General features: G+C 55.2%; 1 protein-coding gene across 1 annotated transcript; it reads left to right on the forward strand.

Annotated features, from left to right (window-relative positions):
• Positions 1-1,173: 1,173 nt before the first annotated feature.
• LOC121148623 (myosin-7) lies at positions 1,174-19,474 on the forward strand. The gene is made up of 38 exons (XM_040968806.1): positions 1,174-1,374; positions 1,683-1,826; positions 2,064-2,220; positions 2,335-2,362; positions 2,907-3,015; positions 3,099-3,191; positions 3,278-3,341; positions 3,650-3,748; positions 3,985-4,088; positions 4,931-5,069; positions 5,183-5,301; positions 5,423-5,572; positions 5,797-5,967; positions 6,488-6,797; positions 6,928-6,995; positions 7,282-7,369; positions 7,941-8,058; positions 8,193-8,316; positions 8,490-8,626; positions 8,813-9,068; positions 9,678-9,920; positions 10,060-10,236; positions 11,046-11,191; positions 11,849-11,939; positions 12,669-13,058; positions 13,257-13,383; positions 13,573-13,691; positions 14,646-14,842; positions 15,275-15,458; positions 15,705-15,870; positions 15,989-16,113; positions 16,519-16,827; positions 17,015-17,218; positions 17,313-17,438; positions 17,532-17,807; positions 18,624-18,719; positions 18,828-18,962; positions 19,457-19,474. The coding sequence occupies exons 1-38, from the start codon at positions 1,174-1,176 to the stop codon at positions 19,472-19,474; spliced, it is 5,808 nt and encodes a 1,935-aa protein (XP_040824740.1).

The raw sequence follows: 19,474 nt of genomic DNA on the forward strand, positions 1-19,474 counted from the left end.
GCCACGTGGTTGCAGAACTTCAGGGCCTCATCCACTGAACCCATGAGCCTGATCCTGCTGGGCATGTAAGTGTGAGGCTCCCATAAGGCACGTTAGAGGGCAGACTGAGGGACAGGAAGGAGGCTTGTGTGTGTGTGTGTGGCAGGCATATGTGGGCATTGGGTATATGGAGAGTGCCCAGCTGCATGATGGCTGAGAGAGAATGCCCACAGTGTCCCTGCCGGGAAGGGAAGGAAAACAACTGGAGTGGGGAGAGCTGGGTTTGAGGCCTGGCTCTACTACTGGTTGGTCTTGCTCCCTACAAACAACTCCCTACACCTTGATGTTCCCACCTGACACATAGGGTAGGAACTGAGCGGGAGAGTGTACACACAAGAGCCGTGTGGACTGCACAGCAAGAAGTGTCCCAAATAGTTGAAAGAAAGAGCATCTCATTAGACAAGTATGGGTGTCCCATAGGAGTGCAAGAGATTCATGGAAGCTCATTAGAATGGGTGTTTGGGGTAGAAGGGAATAGCATCTGGGAAAGCAAGATGGCAGCAGAAGAGCCGAATGCCTCTTCTGGATGGGTTCCAGGTATGAGGGAAGGCAGATGCTGAAGGATGGAGTTGGGCCAAGCCAGGCAGTGGCATGGGTGGGGAAGGGCTAGTATACCTGCTCTGACACAGCCTCTGTTTCTCTCCAGGGCCCCTATAGGCCTGAGTCCCCTTTCTCATCTATAGACACATCTTGGAAGGCCAGGTAAGAAAAGCTAGAGCAAAGAAGGAGTGTGTGAGCCCCAAGGCCAGGCTGTGGAAACCTGGTTCCTGTCCTGCCTTAGGGCAGGATGAGAGGACATCTTAGCCACCAGAAACTCCTCCCTATGACTAGGGAGGGATGCAGAGACAGATGAGGGGCAGAGATGGGTATGTCCAGACACCTGCTCCTACCAGAAGCCCATGGGGCTCTTCCCTCCCCTCAGAGACCCCAGTTTTTCCACGTGGTGAGCTCGCTAAGCTATTCTTCTGGTTAAGGGACAAGCTCAAAGCACAGGGACTTGCCAGGGACACTGGATGTAGAGCTAGGTCAGGGGATATGGGTCTCCCACTGGAGGAAGGAGCTCAGGGAGGCAGAGAGAGGGTGGTCAGATTTGGGGGTTAGGGGAACATTCAGCTGCTATCGTTCACTGCAGCCATGGGGGATGCGGAGATGGCTGCGTTCGGCGCTGCCGCCCCGTTCCTGCGCAAGTCAGAGAAGGAGCGACTAGAAGCCCAGACCAGGCCTTTCGACCTCAAGAAGGATGTCTTCGTGCCTGATGACAAGGAGGAATTCGTCAAGGCCAAGATCGTGTCTCGAGAGGGTGGCAAAGTCACTGCTGAGACCGAGAATGGCAAGGTGGGTAGCTGGGCTGTTATGGGATTCCCCCCAATCAGACACCCAGAGCGTTTACCCCGGGTGACGCACTCAGGAGCCACCCCATGTAGCCCTGAGGATGGCCGGGTTCCTCTGGAGTTTTGGAGGATCATCAAGCCCTTCAAAGAGCCTCCCAGTTCCCAACATGCCATCTCCCCTGTGAGACCCTGGCTGGCTCGCTCTCTGTTCTCTCTTCATTACCTTGCAATTTGCACAATTCCTCTCCATGCTGAGGGAGGAAGGAGCACACAGGCTGACAATAGGGCACTGTGGGGGGCTGGCTGTTGCAGACCGTGACCGTGAAGGAGGATCAGGTGATGCAGCAGAACCCGCCTAAGTTCGACAAGATCGAGGACATGGCAATGCTGACCTTCCTGCATGAGCCCGCGGTGCTCTACAACCTTAAGGAGCGCTATGGCTCCTGGATGATCTACGTGAGTGCTCCCACACCCACACCCAGGGTCCCCCTTCCCTCTGCATCTAACCACTCCCAGCAGGCCTGAGCTTTACCCAGTTTCAACACCGAGGGGGCTGGCCAAACCCCCGCTGAAGGGGATTCAGGTTCCCGTTCTCTTCTTTTCCCTCTGGCATTTTTCTCCAGCTCTGAACATTGCAACCTCCCTCCCTGTACCTTCATCCCTCACCACTCTCCATTCCTTTGTCATCTGCAGACCTACTCAGGCCTCTTCTGTGTCACCGTCAACCCCTACAAGTGGCTGCCAGTGTACAATGCCGAGGTGGTGGCCGCCTACAGGGGCAAGAAGAGGAGTGAAGCTCCTCCCCACATCTTCTCCATCTCCGACAACGCCTATCAGTACATGCTGACGGGTGAGCCCAACCCCATGATCCCATGATCCCATGACCCCTGACCTGGGCCCTGATCCTGACACCTAGCTGGGCCCTCTGCCATGACCCCATTGTCTCATCTCCTTTCTCTTCCAGATCGGGAGAACCAGTCCATCCTCATCACGTGAGTGCGGCTCCGGCCCTGCTCCTTTCCAGAACCCATCCCCCCACCTGTCTCCCCACCCTGAGCCTGCAGCAGGACCCAGAGCCACTGCACTCCACAACCCTCTTTACCTGCTCGCCTGTCTCTTCTCTGACCTTTGCCCTGCCCTACTCTTTGCTCTCCCCCTTCCTTCCTGCTTCCTATTTGTCCTCTTATTTCTCTTCTTCCCTCTTCTTCATTTATGTTCTCTGCTACCACTCACTCAATCGTAAACCCACATCTCTGTGTGCTCTTCCAGCCCGCACCTGTTCTTTTCCAAAACACCATGGCCCCATCTCCTCCAGCTAACCGTACCCAATCAGGCCCAAGCTCCATTTGCCCCAAACCAGCATCTTGACTGCCTTCCTGGGGTCATCCCTGGGTGCACCGCACCAGGTAGCCACATCTTTGGAGTATAGGATACCTGGCAGCTCTTTGCTCTGGGCTCCTCTTGTCCACTGGGGACCAGGATTCTCAAGCGTGATGTTGTTCACTGCTTTACATGAGCCCATGGCTGTCCCCACAGCGGAGAATCCGGTGCAGGGAAGACAGTCAACACCAAGAGGGTCATTCAGTACTTCGCGGTCATCGCTGCCATTGGGGACCGCAGCAAGAAGGATCAGACCCCAGGCAAGGTAGGCTGGCTGTCCTCCAAGGGCCTGGCCCTGCAGAAAGACAGGGAAGCTCTTTCAACTGCCGTCCTTCTGGACCCTCGCAGGGGACCCTGGAGGACCAGATCATCCAGGCCAACCCCGCCCTAGAGGCCTTTGGCAACGCCAAGACCGTCCGCAATGACAACTCCTCGCGCTTCGTGAGTGGTCCCTGTGGGATCAGGGCTGGCTGATGGGTTACCTCCTGGCTTCCCTCCACTCATCCCCACCCTGCCCACCTCTCCAGGGCAAGTTCATCCGAATCCACTTCGGGGCCACAGGGAAATTGGCATCCGCTGACATCGAGACCTGTGAGTGCTGGGACCCCGCAGGGGCCTGAGCTCCCCCTGCCACTGCCCAGCCTCTCCCTCCGTCCATTTTGCTCCCCTGTCTCCTGTCCAGTATGCATCTCTTCTGAGTTCACACCTTAGTCTTTCCCCACTCTCTGCAATGTCTCCTCCCTTTGCAGGTCTCTCTTTGTGGGATCTCTTGCTTCTCTGAGTCTCCTCCTCTCCCTCTGCCTTTGATGGCTACATTGGTTATTCACTTTCCTCTATTTCTTTGGGCTTAACTCCTAACCTTGGCTTTCTCCCCTTCTTTTTTTGCCACCTGCTCCCAGACCTTCTGGAAAAATCCAGAGTTATTTTCCAGCTGAAAGCAGAGAGAGATTATCATATTTTCTACCAAATCCTGTCGAACAAAAAGCCAGAGCTGCTGGGTGAGTCAGACCTACCAACTGAGACTGGCTTGTCTCCATGGCAACCTAGCCCCTATGCTTGCTGCTGCAGGATGTTAGTACATCTCAGGGTTTATGGCCCTACAGCACTCAGCCCCATGGGATGTATGGCCAAGTCCAGCCCTGCCCTGTTCTTTGCCCTGGGCCAGAGATTGTGGCAGGCAGCCCCCATGCTCTGGGCTGGTCAAATCCAAACCATGCTTCCCCTCCCCCCACAGATATGCTGCTGATCACCAACAACCCCTATGATTACGCGTTCATCTCCCAAGGAGAGACCACTGTGGCTTCCATTGATGACTCTGAGGAGCTCATGGCCACGGATGTGAGTGTGGGCTAGGAGTGCACGTGGAGTCAGTTCACCTCTCCACAAGTACTGCTAAGGCCCAGGCTATCTGTTAGCATTAATAAGGCCTCCCTACAGGCCAGTGTGTACTCCATGACCAGTGTGCTGGGACATGGGGGAGACAAGACAGGCTTGGGCAGCATTCCAAGTTCAATCAGATTCAAGAGATTTGACAGTCACCCGATAGAGAGGTAGAGCAGGTACCATAGAGAGAGGTGAGGGCTGGAGGCACACAGTGTCACAAAGCTGGGGCACACACTGAGGTGAAGACCAGCCATGGGGGCTGGCCTTGTGGTATAAAAGGTTAAACTGCAGCCTGCAAGTGCCATCATCCCATTTGAATGCCGGCTCAAGTCCCAGTTTCTCCATTTCCAAACCAGCTCCCCACTAACAGGTTGGGAAAGCAGCAGAGTGTCCCAAATACTTGAGGCCCTGTACCTACATGGGAAACCCAGAAAAAGCTTCTGGTTCTTGGCTTCAGCCTGGGCATTGCAGTCATTTGGGGAATGAACCAGTGTATGAAAAATCTGTCTCTTGTTTCCCCTCTAATTCTGCCTTTCCAATAAATGAATAAATCTTAAGAAAACAAAACAAAAGGCTAGACACAGGTGGGTGTGGGAGGCCAGGCAGGGATGCAGGTGCAGGGTCTGGGAAGGCAAGCAGATCAGCTGGAGCAGCCACAGAGGGCTCCCATTTGGCTTCAGAGTGCCTGCTGGGAACTGGGGTCTTGGGAGCCAAGTTCTCTTTCCAGATTACAAGCGATCTCACTCACCAGTCATTCTTCTCGTTTTGGGATCCTGCAACTTGGGGTCTGCACACAGAATGCCTTTGACGTGCTAGGCTTCACTCCCGAGGAGAAGAATTCCATCTACAAGCTGACAGGTGCCATCATGCACTTCGGAAACATGAAGTTCAAGCAAAAACAGCGAGAGGAGCAGGCGGAGCCCGATGGCACCGAAGGTGGGGCATGGGGATGCCAGTGAGAGGTGGGGCAACTGTGAATTCCCAAGGGCCATGGCTGCTGCACAGTGGCCACCTCCATACCAACTGTGCCATCTGCCCTTTGCTTCCAGAGGCCGACAAGTCTGCCTACCTCATGGGGCTGAACTCGGCTGACCTGCTCAAGGGGTTGTGCCACCCCCGGGTGAAAGTGGGCAATGAGTACGTCACCAAGGGGCAGAATGTCCAGCAGGTGGGTTACCTCCAGAAAAGTAACTGGGCTGGATGGGGAGTCTGGCATGGCAGGATAGGCAGCTTTCCTGCCTGTTCTTCTCCATGGTACCACCCTTTTGGTTGTCTCCCTTATCTCACAGGTGGCGTATGCCACTGGGGCGCTGGCCAAGGCAGTGTACGAGAAGATGTTCAACTGGATGGTGACACGCATCAATGCCACCCTGGAGACCAAGCAGCCACGCCAGTACTTCATAGGGGTCCTGGACATTGCTGGCTTCGAGATCTTCGATGTGAGTTGGGGGAGTTCCCAAAATGGAGAAAATGATCCCTCACTCTCTGGCACACTCAGTTGTCACTCAGGGAAGACAGTGGGAACAGAACCATGTCAGAGGCAGTAATTGTTCCTGTCTCTGCCATGATCAAGAAGGGCACTGGTCACACCCTGTGCTGTCCCCTGTGGCCACTGGCTGCCTGCCTCCTGATTTGCTCCCCATCTATCTCCCTCCCTCTGCAGTTCAACAGCTTTGAGCAGCTGTGCATCAACTTCACCAATGAGAAGCTGCAACAGTTCTTCAACCACCACATGTTCGTGCTGGAGCAGGAAGAGTACAAGAAGGAGGGCATCGAGTGGACCTTCATCGACTTTGGCATGGACCTGCAAGCCTGCATTGACCTCATTGAGAAGGTACCACCTGGGTGCTACCACTCAAACTCCCCAACCACACTCTATAGGACACCCCAGACTCAAAGAACAGCCCCTCTACCTTCCAGATAGCATGACTTTGTTAAGAGAGGAGGAATGAAAACATCCCCAACCCTTATTTACAGAGCTCTGTGTGTCCCAAGCAGCCGAATGTGACAGGCTGTGGGACAGCTGGGTTCCCAGAGACTTGAGAGGGAACATGTGGATGATGGGCACCTGTGGGATAACTCCCGCAGCAGCAACACTGCTGGCCCTTGCTTAAGCCTCCAAGGAGCAGGTGTGAGGAGTGATGTAGAGGGTCAGGTACTTAGCCTCAGAGCCCCACCTCAGTCCCATGCCCAGGGTGACAAAGGCCTCTACCTTGGGATGGGTCAAACAGGTGCCCATGCAGGTAACTGCCCTCAGGGTTAAACTTCAGGCTTTTAAGCCCAAAATGTATCTCAGACCCATCCATGTCCACCTGTGGGACACACACTGGTGATACATGCCTCTTTACCCTCAGCCCATGGGCATCATGTCCATCCTGGAGGAGGAGTGCATGTTCCCCAAGGCCACCGACATGACCTTCAAGGCCAAGCTCTACGACAACCACCTGGGCAAATCTGCCAACTTCCAGAAACCACGCAATATCAAGGGCAAGCAAGAGGCCCACTTCTCCCTGATCCACTACGCTGGCACCGTGGACTACAACATCCTGGGCTGGCTGCAGAAGAACAAGGACCCCCTCAATGAGACAGTGGTGGGTCTTTACCAGAAGTCCTCCCTCAAGCTGCTCAGTAACCTGTTTGCCAACTACGCTGGGGCTGATGCCCGTAAGTTATAACAGGGCCACCTTGAAGGTTCCCCACTAGAGGCTGAGTGCTGGCAATGGGTGAGGACAGGCCCTGAGCCTCCACCCCTGGCCCCACTGACGACTCTTTTCTTGCCTCCCCTCCCCTGCAGCTGTGGATAAGGGCAAAGGCAAGGCCAAGAAGGGCTCCTCCTTTCAGACTGTATCTGCTCTGCACAGGGTGAGTGTGTGCGGCCAGCCACAGCACAGCATGGACACCCAGCTGTGGCCTTGCTCACCCCTGACTCTTCCCTCTCCAAGTCTGGCTCCGGGTCCATTCTGTCTTCTCCTCACTTTGTTCTTGCTCGCTGCCCTCCTCACTTCTTTTTTCCTGCCCAATGCTTTCTGTCCTCCATCCTTATTCCTGTTGTCCTTCATATCCGTAGCCACCTGCAGGCTCCCATCTCCTTCTGCTTCTCTTTCCTTCCTTTGCTTTCCTAAATTTTCTCTTGCATTTCTGGCCACAGGAAAACCTGAACAAACTAATGACCAATCTGCGCTCCACTCACCCCCACTTTGTGCGCTGCATCATCCCCAATGAGACTAAGTCCCCAGGTGAGCCCACAGCCGAGGCCCATCACCACTCCATATGCAATTTCCCAGGGACACAGCCTTGCAATTCTTCTCCTAACCCACCCCTAGTAGATGACATCATTCTTCTTTCCTCCATCCCCACCCTGAGACCTCTCCAAAACCAGCTCCCTCCCAGGGCTACCTTAAACTGGCATATAGCACTCACAACACCATGTAAGGCACACTGCTGGCATTGCTTCACAGTGACTTACAGCCTCCATAGACACACACAAGGATTGTCTCCACATTCTGAATGATGAGGCAGAGGCTCAGGGACTGGGTCCAAGGCTCAGCTTTGTCTTGGTCAGCCTCATGGCCTTGGGCAAGTCCCTATCCTGGCTACCACTCACAAAGTTATGTATAAACCATAGAAGATGAGGCATGTGAAAGCCTTTTGGGTACTCTTGTGGCTAGGGGAAAAGAAACAAAATCCACCAAGGGTGGCTCCCCACCATTTGTCGATGTTATAGGCAAGTGGGTGGCAGAGCCTGAATCAGAACCCAGAACCTTGGCTTTCTTCACTCACCCCTCTGCCTCTCCCCTCTCACCACAGGAGTGATGGACAACCCCCTGGTTATGCACCAGCTGCGCTGCAACGGCGTGTTGGAGGGCATCCGCATCTGCAGGAAAGGCTTCCCCAACCGCATCCTCTATGGAGACTTCCGCCAGAGGTGGGTCCAGGGCTGCACAGAGGCTCCAGGGTACAGGGCCAACCTGAGCCAGCCCAAGCTGTCCTGGGGGTGGAAAGGGGAGTCCATTTGAGGCCGGAGAGATGTGTGACCCTGGACACACATCTCCCTGGCAGGTATCGCATCCTGAACCCAGCGGCCATCCCCGAGGGCCAGTTCATTGACAGCAGGAAAGGGGCAGAGAAGCTGCTGAGCTCCCTGGACATTGACCACAACCAGTACAAATTTGGCCACACCAAGGTGCGGAAAGGCAGGCAACAAAGGAGCAGTTCATGAACTGTTCATAGAACAGGCAACCCAATGTCCCCATCCCAGCCCCACTCCCTGCTGCACTGACTGCCCCCTCCCACTGTCACCCTCTCTGCCATCTCATGTTCCTTCCTGCTCACACCCAGTGCACACCTTGTCCCCAGGTGTTCTTCAAGGCTGGGCTGCTGGGACTACTGGAGGAGATGCGAGATGAGAGGCTGAGCCGCATCATCACGCGCATCCAGGCCCAGTCCCGGGGCGTACTCTCCAGAATGGAGTACAAGAAGATGGTGGAACGGAGGTGAGTGATCATCTCACCTGGAGGTGCCCAACCTCCGGGGAAGGAGCCCCACAGTGCTTCACACAGACAGACAGACTCAGGGTAGGGCTGGAGGATGGAGATGGGGAAGAACCAGATGTGAAGGAGGCAGCAAGCCCTCTCAGCACCCCTCTTCCTCCTCTACCTCCTCCTGCCGGGCCCCTGCAGAGACTCCCTGCTAATAATCCAGTGGAACATCCGGGCCTTCATGGGTGTCAAGAACTGGCCATGGATGAAGCTCTACTTCAAGATCAAGCCGCTGCTGAAGAGTGCCGAGACAGAGAAGGAGATGGCCACCATGAAGGAGGAGTTCGGGCGCGTCAAAGAGGCACTGGAGAAGTCCGAGGCTCGGCGCAAGGAGCTGGAGGAGAAGATGGTGTCATTACTGCAGGAGAAAAACGACCTGCAGCTACAAGTGCAGGCGGTGAGGCCCCCCGGCCTGCCCTACCCCCAGCCCACACCAGATATCCCCTCAGAAGCAGACAGCTGTGGCAGCATACCTCAAAACCCTCTAATGAGGTCCCTCCAGAGGAGGAAAGAGAACAACTGATGTTTTTAAGTACAAGCTTTCCATCGGGTTCAATCTGGTGCCACAGTTCAATCATCAGGCCTTGTGCAAGCCATGCTTCATCTTGAAGCCTCCATCTCCTCATCTCTAGGCAGAAGTTGCCCTTTTCCCTTTCAGTGGGACAAGTGCTTGGGTACCTGTCAGCACACAGATGATTTCCCCTTGTCTCTGTGTTAAATAGATGCTTTTTTACAAAAGCTGTCCATCTAACTAGGTTGAAAATATGCAAAGTGTAGGCATCATCAAATGCATTTTCCTTTCTTTAATTGAGGAAAAAACCCAAATAGACATCTGGTTCTCTTCTTTGTCCCTGTCCTTAATTCTCCATCCCCATCCTTTTAGGGGTTCTTCTCCCCTGGGGGTATCCTGGAGCTCCCATGCTGTTGGAGAGGATGCCCTTCTCCCTTGCTCCACCTATAAGGATGAGGACCTGGTCCCTTGAACACTGCCTCCCTCCCCGTTCAGGAACAAGACAATCTGGCTGATGCTGAGGAACGCTGTGACCAGCTGATCAAGAACAAGATCCAGTTGGAGGCCAAGGTGAAGGAGATGAATGAGAGGCTGGAGGATGAGGAAGAGATGAACGCTGAGCTCACTGCCAAGAAGCGCAAGCTGGAAGACGAGTGCTCTGAGCTCAAGAGGGACATTGATGACCTGGAGCTGACACTGGCCAAGGTGGAGAAGGAGAAGCACGCCACAGAGAACAAGGTGAGGGCGGCTTCCTCTGCCTCCAGCCCTGGCTCACTTGAGGAGGCCACAGCAGCATGCAACCCTGATCCTTGATATGGACAGCTGTCCCCAAGGTAGGGACCTTGGGTTCTAAGGGGCTGGGGTTCTTGGCTGGCAGGTGAAGAACCTGACAGAGGAGATGGCTGGGCTGGATGAGATCATTGCCAAGCTCACAAAGGAGAAGAAAGCACTGCAGGAGGCCCACCAGCAGGCCCTAGATGACCTTCAGGCTGAAGAGGACAAGGTCAACACACTGACCAAGGCCAAAGTCAAGCTGGAGCAGCAAGTGGATGATGTGAGTAGATGAGAGTTATATAGCCCAGCTGTCTTGTGTCCTTGTGTCCTGCTGTTCTCAGAGGATGTGTGTATGCACGTACATGTGTGTGCATTTGGAGGTGGGTATGTTGGAAGATGTTCATGTTCCTGATAGCTCCCTATAAGCAAGTTGAGGAACAGTAAGGTGGGGGATGAATGGTCCATTCTGCGCAATGTGTCTAATGCCTGGATGCAATGGTAGCAGAGAACGGCTTGCTTGTTTCAATTTAGGTTCAAGCCAGTATGTATCTGCTTTTGACCACAGGAATTAGAGGGTCTCTCCTAAGAACAGGAAGCATTGCTGTCAGCACTGGGTGGGGATGCTTAATGAAGACCTTTGAACCTTGAGGGTTTGAGACAGGACCTGGTCCTGAATGATCCTTGTTCCCTCAAATGCAGTCACCTTCATGTACCCACTTAGCATTCTGTGTTCTCCTAAGTTAGTAACCATCTCAGCCCTAACACTGGGCACTCCCTTCACACAGAGACATGGATTTATTCCAGTTTGTGTCTGTGGTGCTTTAGTGTGGAGCTTGGTATTAGTAGGTGCTTAGAGGATGCTGAATGAATGAATGAATGAATGCAGCCTCGGGGTTCCATCCCGCTCTCATTCATTCATGTATCAGATATTTACCGAGCTGGTGGTAAATACTTTGGTCTACTCTGGAGTAGATTCCACTCGGGTGAAGACTTTCCTGGGATTCCTCAGCCCTGGAGGCACCGAGTATAAAATCAGCAAGTCAGACACTTAGCCCCACTTGGTGTGACTGGTCCTTCTCTCTGCAACAGCTCGAGGGATCCCTGGAACAGGAGAAGAAGGTGCGCATGGACCTGGAGCGTGCCAAGCGGAAGCTGGAGGGCGACCTGAAGCTGACCCAGGAGAGCATCATGGACCTGGAGAACGACAAGCAGCAGCTGGATGAGCGACTGAAAAAGTATTATAGTCCCTCCCCAAAGACCTTCCCCTCCCTATCCAGCAGTCTGTTCTGCCCACGACAGCAAAGCTGACCCAAGACAAGGAGCCCACAGCGGGTGACTGATGCAGCTGCCATTAGTGAAAGCTTGAAGGGCGGATGTGGTCCACCAGGAAGAGAGCCTTTTGGGCTTCTCTCAGAGAGCCCGGAGGACCACAGAGAAGCAGGTGTGCCCTTGTGCTCGCCAAATGGAGGGGTCAGGCCAGTTTTTGGTTCTGATTCACCTGAGATTGCCTTTTTACAACACCTTTCCTCCACATGACTAGACCCATTCCCAGACTCAATGGAGAGTGAGCTTGCAGCACATGATATGGTCATGGAGGATCTTTCAGATCTCTGAAGCAGCCTAGTCCAGCCCCCTCATCTTCCAGATGAGAAAACAGAGACAAGAGAGGGATCAGGCCTACAGAGCCCAGGTCCTGCCGCTCTGCCTCCATGGCTCTTCCCTTTACCTTCTTGTTGGACTGCAGCCTAGGGCAGGGACTACACCTCGGGAACTCTGAGGCTGTTTTCCTGGTAAAATCCTACTTTTAATTTTATTACCATCTCTAGTTGCTGGTGGACCCTCTGGGCCAGTCCAGCCTCCTCTTTCCCCTCAGCCTCTCTCCTTCCCTACAGGAAAGACTTTGAACTGAATGCCCTGAATGCAAGGATTGAGGATGAGCAAGCCCTGGGAAGCCAGCTGCAGAAGAAGCTCAAAGAGCTTCAGGTAGAGTTTGGGAGGCCCAGGCTGGGTCCTGGAGCCCTTGGGTGGTCCTCTGCTCCCCTGCAGGGCATTTGTCCCCCAGCATCACGGGAGCTTGCTGTGTGTACCAATGGAAGGTACAGAACTATCACAGTATTTAACCTGAGCCTCCAAGAGGACCAGGTGAACTAAGGAGAATGTAGAAAGAGACCAGGGAGAAGTTTATAGATCTAGAGGGTACAAGTCCCAGTTTCCTGTCTAGGGGCTATTTGGCTTCAGAAGAGGGACCCGCTGCAGGTCTTGGGGTCTTCATTCCTTGTCTATTACCAGTAACTTTAAGGGATGGTCAGCAATTCAGTTGGTCAATTCTCTGGTCATTGTGGTAGGTTCCAGTCTTCCAATGTCTGATTAGATGGACATGAACTTCACGTTTTGTATTGCTGGCTTTTTTGATCCTCACCATTACATTGCTTGAAATATGCCTAGAACACATCTTTTGGTCTCTCTTCAAAAGCAAGTTGCAAACACTCTTCTGCCAGAAAGAGAAAGATAATGACCTGACCTACAGGAAGGCCACTTTGGCTGCCCAACCCACCATCCCAAGGCCTTCCTTTGCCCCCTCTACACTGGTAGAAGGATATGGACTTGTGCTCAGACAGGCAGGAACTCTGAAGCACCCTGGGGTGGGGACTCTAGGGAGGAGCATGGGCAGGCAGTGCAGGGCTCTGAGTGCTCTGCCACCCGGGACCCCAGGCTCGCATCGAGGAGCTGGAGGAGGAGCTGGAAGCTGAGCGCACCGCCAGGGCCAAGGTGGAGAAGCTGCGCTCTGACCTGTCCCGGGAGCTGGAGGAGATCAGTGAGCGGCTGGAGGAGGCAGGCGGCGCCACATCCGTGCAGATCGAGATGAACAAGAAGCGCGAGGCTGAGTTCCAGAAGATGCGGCGGGACCTGGAGGAGGCCACGCTGCAGCACGAGGCCACGGCCGCTGCCCTGCGCAAGAAGCACGCAGACAGCGTGGCTGAGCTGGGCGAGCAGATCGACAACCTGCAGCGCGTGAAGCAGAAGTTGGAGAAGGAGAAGAGCGAGTTCAAGCTGGAGCTGGATGACGTCACCTCCAACATGGAGCAGATCATCAAGGCCAAGGTGGGCCCAGCCAAGCCTCACCCCTGCTTCCACCCCCTCCACCCGGCTACCTCCACTGGCGGTTCACATCTTGTCAATTTCCCACTTCCCTGTGTCTACCAGATCATGCAACCCCTACTTCTCTTCTGCTTTCATTGCTCCCTTTGCCCTCCTTCCAGCCCCTCCTGCCCCACGGTATCACCCTCCCTCCTCTCTCAGGCCAACCTGGAGAAGATGTGCCGGACGCTTGAGGACCAGATGAACGAGCACAGGAGTAAGGCTGAGGAAACCCAGCGTTCGGTCAATGACCTCACCAGCCAGCGGGCCAAGTTACAAACAGAGAATGGTGAGCCTAGAGTCAGGGCCACCCCACTCCAGTCTTCCTTACCACCTGAGCCACCACCCCAGCTTTGAGTGCTGGCACGTGCACACACACACACACACACACACACACTGGCTCTCTCTCCAGATGTGTTGGGGGACAAAGAGGAGGGTCTGATCACCAAGAATTGACTATTCCTTGGTGCCTCACCAGGTGAGCTGTCGCGGCAGCTGGATGAAAAGGAAGCGCTCATCTCCCAGCTGACCCGAGGCAAGCTCACCTACACGCAGCAGCTGGAGGATCTCAAGAGGCAGCTGGAGGAGGAGGTGAAGGTGAGACCTTCACTGGGGACAGCTCCCCCGCGCAAGAAGCCCACCACCTGGCCTTGTGTCTTCATCGCTTCGTTTCCTAGACCGAGTCTTGCTGTCTGGCCATGATTCTTCGAGAATCACAGAAAGAAATAAGAGCACAAACCCTAGCACAGACCTCCAAAATCTATTCTGTACCCCATGAGCCCTCTGCCTTCCTGCTGTTATCCTGGGTGGGAGATGGAGAGTGAGGAGGAAGAAGAGAGGAAATGTTCTAGGGAGGCACAATGTGGCCTTTTCCAGGCACTGTAGGATCTGCAGAGACTGCACACACAGATCCTGGGAGTAGCAGGTGCACCTGAAAACTGGAGAAAGAGACAGGAATCTAGTCCATTTGTTGCCAGACTTCTCAAACAAGAGGGAAGAAACATGAATTTCAAATAACAATGCAGGAGCAGGTGTTTAACATAGATGTGAGACATATTCATCCCATATCAGGACCTGCTTCCTGGCTCAGGCTCTTGACTCCAGCTTCCTGCTAATCCATCCTTTGGGAGATCACAGGTTTCCTGCCCCTCCCATTGGAGACCTGGATGGAGTTCCCATCTCCAAGGACCTCCCAGCCCAGTCCTGACCCCTGCAGGCATTGGTGGTAGTAAACCAGCAAATGAGATAGCTCGCTGTCTCTCCCTCAAGTAAACAAACAGTAAATGCCAGCACTCAACACTAACCTGCCTCTTGTAGACTGTGATTTTGGGGACTATTAACCACCATTGTAAATGGGTGGTGATGGGGGCCAGAGGACCACATCCAGGGGCATTCTTGGTGCTTAGTGCTTAGTTGGCAGCTTTCACACTGGGGACATAGACATAGGTCAGGAAAAAGAGGATGTGGAGATCCATGGCCAGAAAACAGGCAAGGCCTAGAACTGCCTCTGCAGAAATCTAAGCCCGGCTCCCGGTGTCCATCTCTCCCCAGGCTAAGAACGCCCTGGCACACGCACTGCAGTCAGCCCGGCACGACTGTGACCTGCTGCGGGAACAGTATGAGGAGGAGACAGAGGCCAAGGCGGAGCTGCAGCGGGTCCTGTCCAAGGCCAACTCAGAGGTGGCACAGTGGAGGACCAAGTATGAGACGGACGCCATCCAGCGGACAGAGGAACTGGAGGAGGCCAAGTGAGTCCCAGGCACTGTCTCTAGCTGAGGCTCTGGGTGCAAGACTGGGCCCAGCCACATCTTGGTGGATCCCCCACCAGGGGTGCTTAGTTAGGCTAGCCAAGGCAGGAGGCCTCCCGCCCTGGCCCCACTTCCTTCTCCCCTCAGGGAAGCTTTTTGCTCGCATTATGTTTCTCATCCAAATATAAGACGAACAAAAGGTTTGTCTGAGAGCAGACAGCGCCCACCAGGGGCAGGGCAATGCAGCTGAGGGAGGGTTAGCACAGAAGGCCACGCCTCTTTCAAACCATAGCCCTCCTGGTGTCCCCAAAAATGCTGCTTGGGCCTCCCAGCCTTGTCTTCTGCAATGCTCACAGTGTCTCCTGTCCAAATCCACGTCCTCCCTCCACCTCACCCTCCAACACCCCACTTCACCCCCACCACCCTGGGCAGGAAGAAGCTGGCCCAGAGGCTCCAGGATGCTGAGGAGGCCGTGGAAGCTGTCAATGCCAAGTGCTCATCACTGGAAAAGACCAAGCACCGGCTACAGAACGAGATCGAGGACCTCATGGTGGATGTGGAGCGCTCCAACGCTGCCGCTGCCGCCCTAGACAAGAAGCAGAGGAACTTTGACAAGGTGAGGGCTGCTGGCCAACAGGGCTGGGCCCTGGGGTTGTGGGAGCATCTCCCTGCAGGCAGGGCAGTGGGGGGTGGCTAGGCCCTGGGGTTGTGGGGGGCATCTCCCTGCAAGCATGGCAGCAGGGGGGTGGCTAGGCCCTGGGGTTGTGGGGGGCATCTCCCTGCAGGCAGGACAGTGGTGAGGCTGGGCCCTGTGCTGGGGGACAAGGTGGGGCCTGCCCAGTGAGCCCAGCTTCTTGGGCAGATCCTGGCCGAGTGGAAGCAGAAGTATGAGGAGTCGCAGTCAGAGCTGGAGTCATCACAGAAGGAGGCGCGCTCGCTCAGCACTGAGCTCTTCAAGCTCAAGAATGCCTACGAGGAGTCTCTGGAGCACCTGGAGACCTTCAAGCGAGAGAACAAGAACCTCCAGGGTGTGTGGCTGGGTTGGCCCCCCTCCCACCCCGAGGGCCTGGGAGGCGCTGGTGACTGGGAGGACCAGGCAGGTCAGTGGCAGCCAGGCTCTGAGCTTCCTGTCCCTCTGATCCGCAGAGGAGATCTCGGACCTCACAGAGCAGCTGGGGTCCAGCGGGAAGAGTATCCATGAGCTGGAGAAGGTCCGCAAGCAGCTGGAGGCTGAGAAGATGGAGCTGCAGTCGGCACTGGAGGAGGCTGAGGTGTGTGCCGATCACTGCCTGTCATTGCCACCGATCTTTTCCCAGAACCTAGCACACCATGCCAGTGACATTGGAGGCGCTTAGCAACACTTGTGCAGTCAACGAATGAGCTCCCTTCCTCCAAACATCCCCCTACCCGCCCCCATGGCTCCTCGAGGAGTGCTGGCTTTCTGCTCCCCTGCTCTGCCTGTCCCTTGTTCCCTTGGCAACACCTCTCCCAGCATTTTTCTCTTTGTCCTCCTAGCCTGCTCTCCCCAATCAAATTCTCTTGGGCCTGTGTTTATTTTCTTTCTCAATACTCCCCTTCTCCCACACCCTTAACATTTTGCTCCACACTTATGGCCAGACAGACTCCTGCCCCATGTCCCAGATTAACCTCCACCCTCCTCTCCCTATCTCTTACAGGCCTCCCTGGAGCATGAGGAGGGCAAGATCCTCCGGGCCCAGCTGGAGTTCAACCAGATCAAGGCCGAGATTGAGCGGAAGCTGGCAGAGAAGGACGAGGAGATGGAGCAGGCCAAGCGCAACCACCTGCGGGTGGTGGACTCGCTGCAGACCTCCCTGGACGCGGAGACGCGCAGCCGCAATGAAGCCCTGCGAGTGAAGAAGAAGATGGAGGGCGACCTCAACGAGATGGAGATCCAGCTCAGCCATGCCAACCGCATGGCTGCTGAGGCCCAGAAGCAAGTCAAGAGCCTGCAGAGCCTGCTGAAGGTACACGAGCAACCCTGAAGTCAGACCCCTCCACCCAGAGTGCAAGCTGATGATGAGTCTTAAGTGACATTTCTGGCCAACCTCTTCCTGAGCCACCATAATGAGCTTGCCACCCACATCCACACAAGAGTCTTAGGAGGGCACCGCTGCCAGCTCCCTAGCTCATACCCTTTCCCCTGGTCCTCAGGACACCCAGATCCAGTTGGATGACGCAGTCCGGGTTAACGATGACCTGAAGGAGAACATCGCCATCGTGGAGCGGCGCAACAACCTACTGCAGGCTGAGCTGGAGGAGCTGAGGGCCGTGGTGGAGCAGACCGAGCGGTCCCGGAAGCTGGCTGAGCAGGAGCTGATTGAGACCAGTGAGCGGGTGCAGCTGCTGCACTCCCAGGTGAGCAGTTCTTCCTGCACCTTCCCAGAGGGCTCAGCAGGTGAAGTCTGGGAGCTCCTCATGCAAGCTCATGCTTCTGCCCCTCCCATCCCAGAACACCAGCCTCATCAACCAGAAGAAGAAGATGGAAGCAGACCTGTCCCAGCTCCAGACAGAGGTGGAAGAGGCAGTCCAGGAGTGCAGGAACGCTGAGGAGAAGGCCAAGAAGGCCATCACGGATGTGAGACCTCTCCCCATCCTCCCTACCCCAGCCCCAGGCAGTGAGCCTGGCAGGACCTGACCAGTCCGGGTGCCACCTCTCTCTCCCACGCAGGCCGCCATGATGGCAGAGGAGCTGAAGAAGGAGCAGGACACCAGCGCCCACCTGGAACGCATGAAGAAGAACATGGAGCAGACCATCAAGGACCTGCAGCACCGTCTGGACGAGGCAGAGCAGATCGCCCTCAAGGGCGGCAAGAAGCAGTTGCAGAAGCTGGAGGCCCGTGTGCGAGAGCTGGAGAATGAGCTGGAGGCCGAGCAGAAGCGCAATGCTGAGTCAGTCAAGGGCATGCGCAAGAGTGAACGGCGCATCAAGGAGCTCACCTACCAGGTGCGGGCAGGGCCATGACTTACCGTGGCCAGAGCTCTTGGCCTATGATGAAACCGGAAAGCCAACCCACCCCAGCAAGGAGAACACAGGGTCTGCTCATAGTATCTTCCAGGACATATTGGGAGAGTGACTGCTGACTCTTGGAGCCTTTCCTTCATGCTCCAACCTCAACATCCACCTGCAACCCATCTCTTGGGGACATTCACCCAGAACTCCATCCTGGCTCCCCCAGAACAGGTCACTAGCAGGCAAATTTGTGGCCAGGCTCAAGATGCCAGAGCCCTGCCTGTGCAGTGTAGATTCTAGCTCTCCGTGGCATTTTCTAGAATCAGACTCTGGTGAGAACATGTTTCTGTTCCAATCTAGGATGTCATTGTCCCTCTCAGTACACTTTGTCCTCTACCTAGATCAAGTTCATGTCATCTCCCATTGCAGCCCAGGAAATTCCATCACGCTCATAGCCCCAGAGCCACCCCCAGCACGTGCTGGGCTCCAGAATAGTGGACTTCATCCTCCCTGTTGATGCCAGGATGCTCTAGGGGTTACTCCCTGGCAAGGTGCACACATATACACATATACACACACCGTTGTGTGCATAATTGCAAGAACCCTAATCAGCTCCTGCTACGCATTATTTAAAATATTATACTTTGAGGGCCTAGAACTATAAAAAGGGGTCAAGTATTTGGTGAGGACTATAAAGTCGAATTGGGTTGGGATATTGGATTCAGTGGAGGGAGGGAAGATGCTGAAGGGCAGGGGGCTGCCTCTTCTGGCTGGACCATGCTCAGTCTTACCCACCCCTGACCGCCCTAGACGGAGGAGGACAGGAAGAATCTGCTACGGCTGCAGGACCTGGTGGATAAGCTACAGCTGAAGGTCAAGGCCTACAAGCGCCAGGCTGAGGAGGCGGTGAGTGACCCTGCTGAGCACGAGGCCTGGGGGAGGGAGGCACAGAGAAGAGTCAGGGGTGACTGTGACTTGTACCCCTCTTACCTCACTTTCTCCCATCCCCTCCAGGAGGAGCAGGCCAACACCAACCTGTCCAAGTTCCGCAAGGTGCAGCATGAGCTGGATGAGGCAGAGGAGCGGGCCGACATCGCTGAGTCCCAGGTCAACAAGCTGCGGGCCAAGAGCCGCGACATTGGCACCAAGGTGGGCTCCGTCCCTCATCCCCACAGTAGGCACACCCCCTCCATGGGCCTCAGGCACAGCACCCAACACTGGGGTGGTCTCCTCACTGAAGTCCCACCGAGGGATCCACAAAGCCCCTCCAGGGACTTGGCCAGGTCTCTGGTTGCTGAGATTCCTGCAGCTCTCCCTCTCTGCATGAGTCCTTGCAACCCTGAAGGATCTCGGTTCATCTCCATCCAGGGCATTGCAGCGGTCGTCCAACTGCTAATGTCCACTCTCCTCCCCAGTTATGGCCTGCAGCCTTATTGCTCACACCCAGAGTGGACCTTGTTCTCACGCAATTTCCCTCTGGATGACCCCCAGAATGTGCATCCCCCACCCCAGTTCAGACCCTGCCAAGACCAGGGAGCTCTTGTCAGGCCTTGCAGCTGGGCTCCACCCCACCTCAACTCTGTCTTCCGTACCTCAGTGCTCTGCTCGTCTGAGTCTAACTGGACCCTGTTTCCTTCCCAAAGGGCTTGAATGAGGAGTAA

The sequence above is a fragment of the Ochotona curzoniae genome, unplaced genomic scaffold, assembly GCF_017591425.1.
Source record: "Ochotona curzoniae isolate NIBS_2020 unplaced genomic scaffold, NIBS_Ocur_1.0 scaffold_4701, whole genome shotgun sequence".
Lineage (NCBI taxonomy): Eukaryota > Metazoa > Chordata > Mammalia > Lagomorpha > Ochotonidae > Ochotona > Ochotona curzoniae.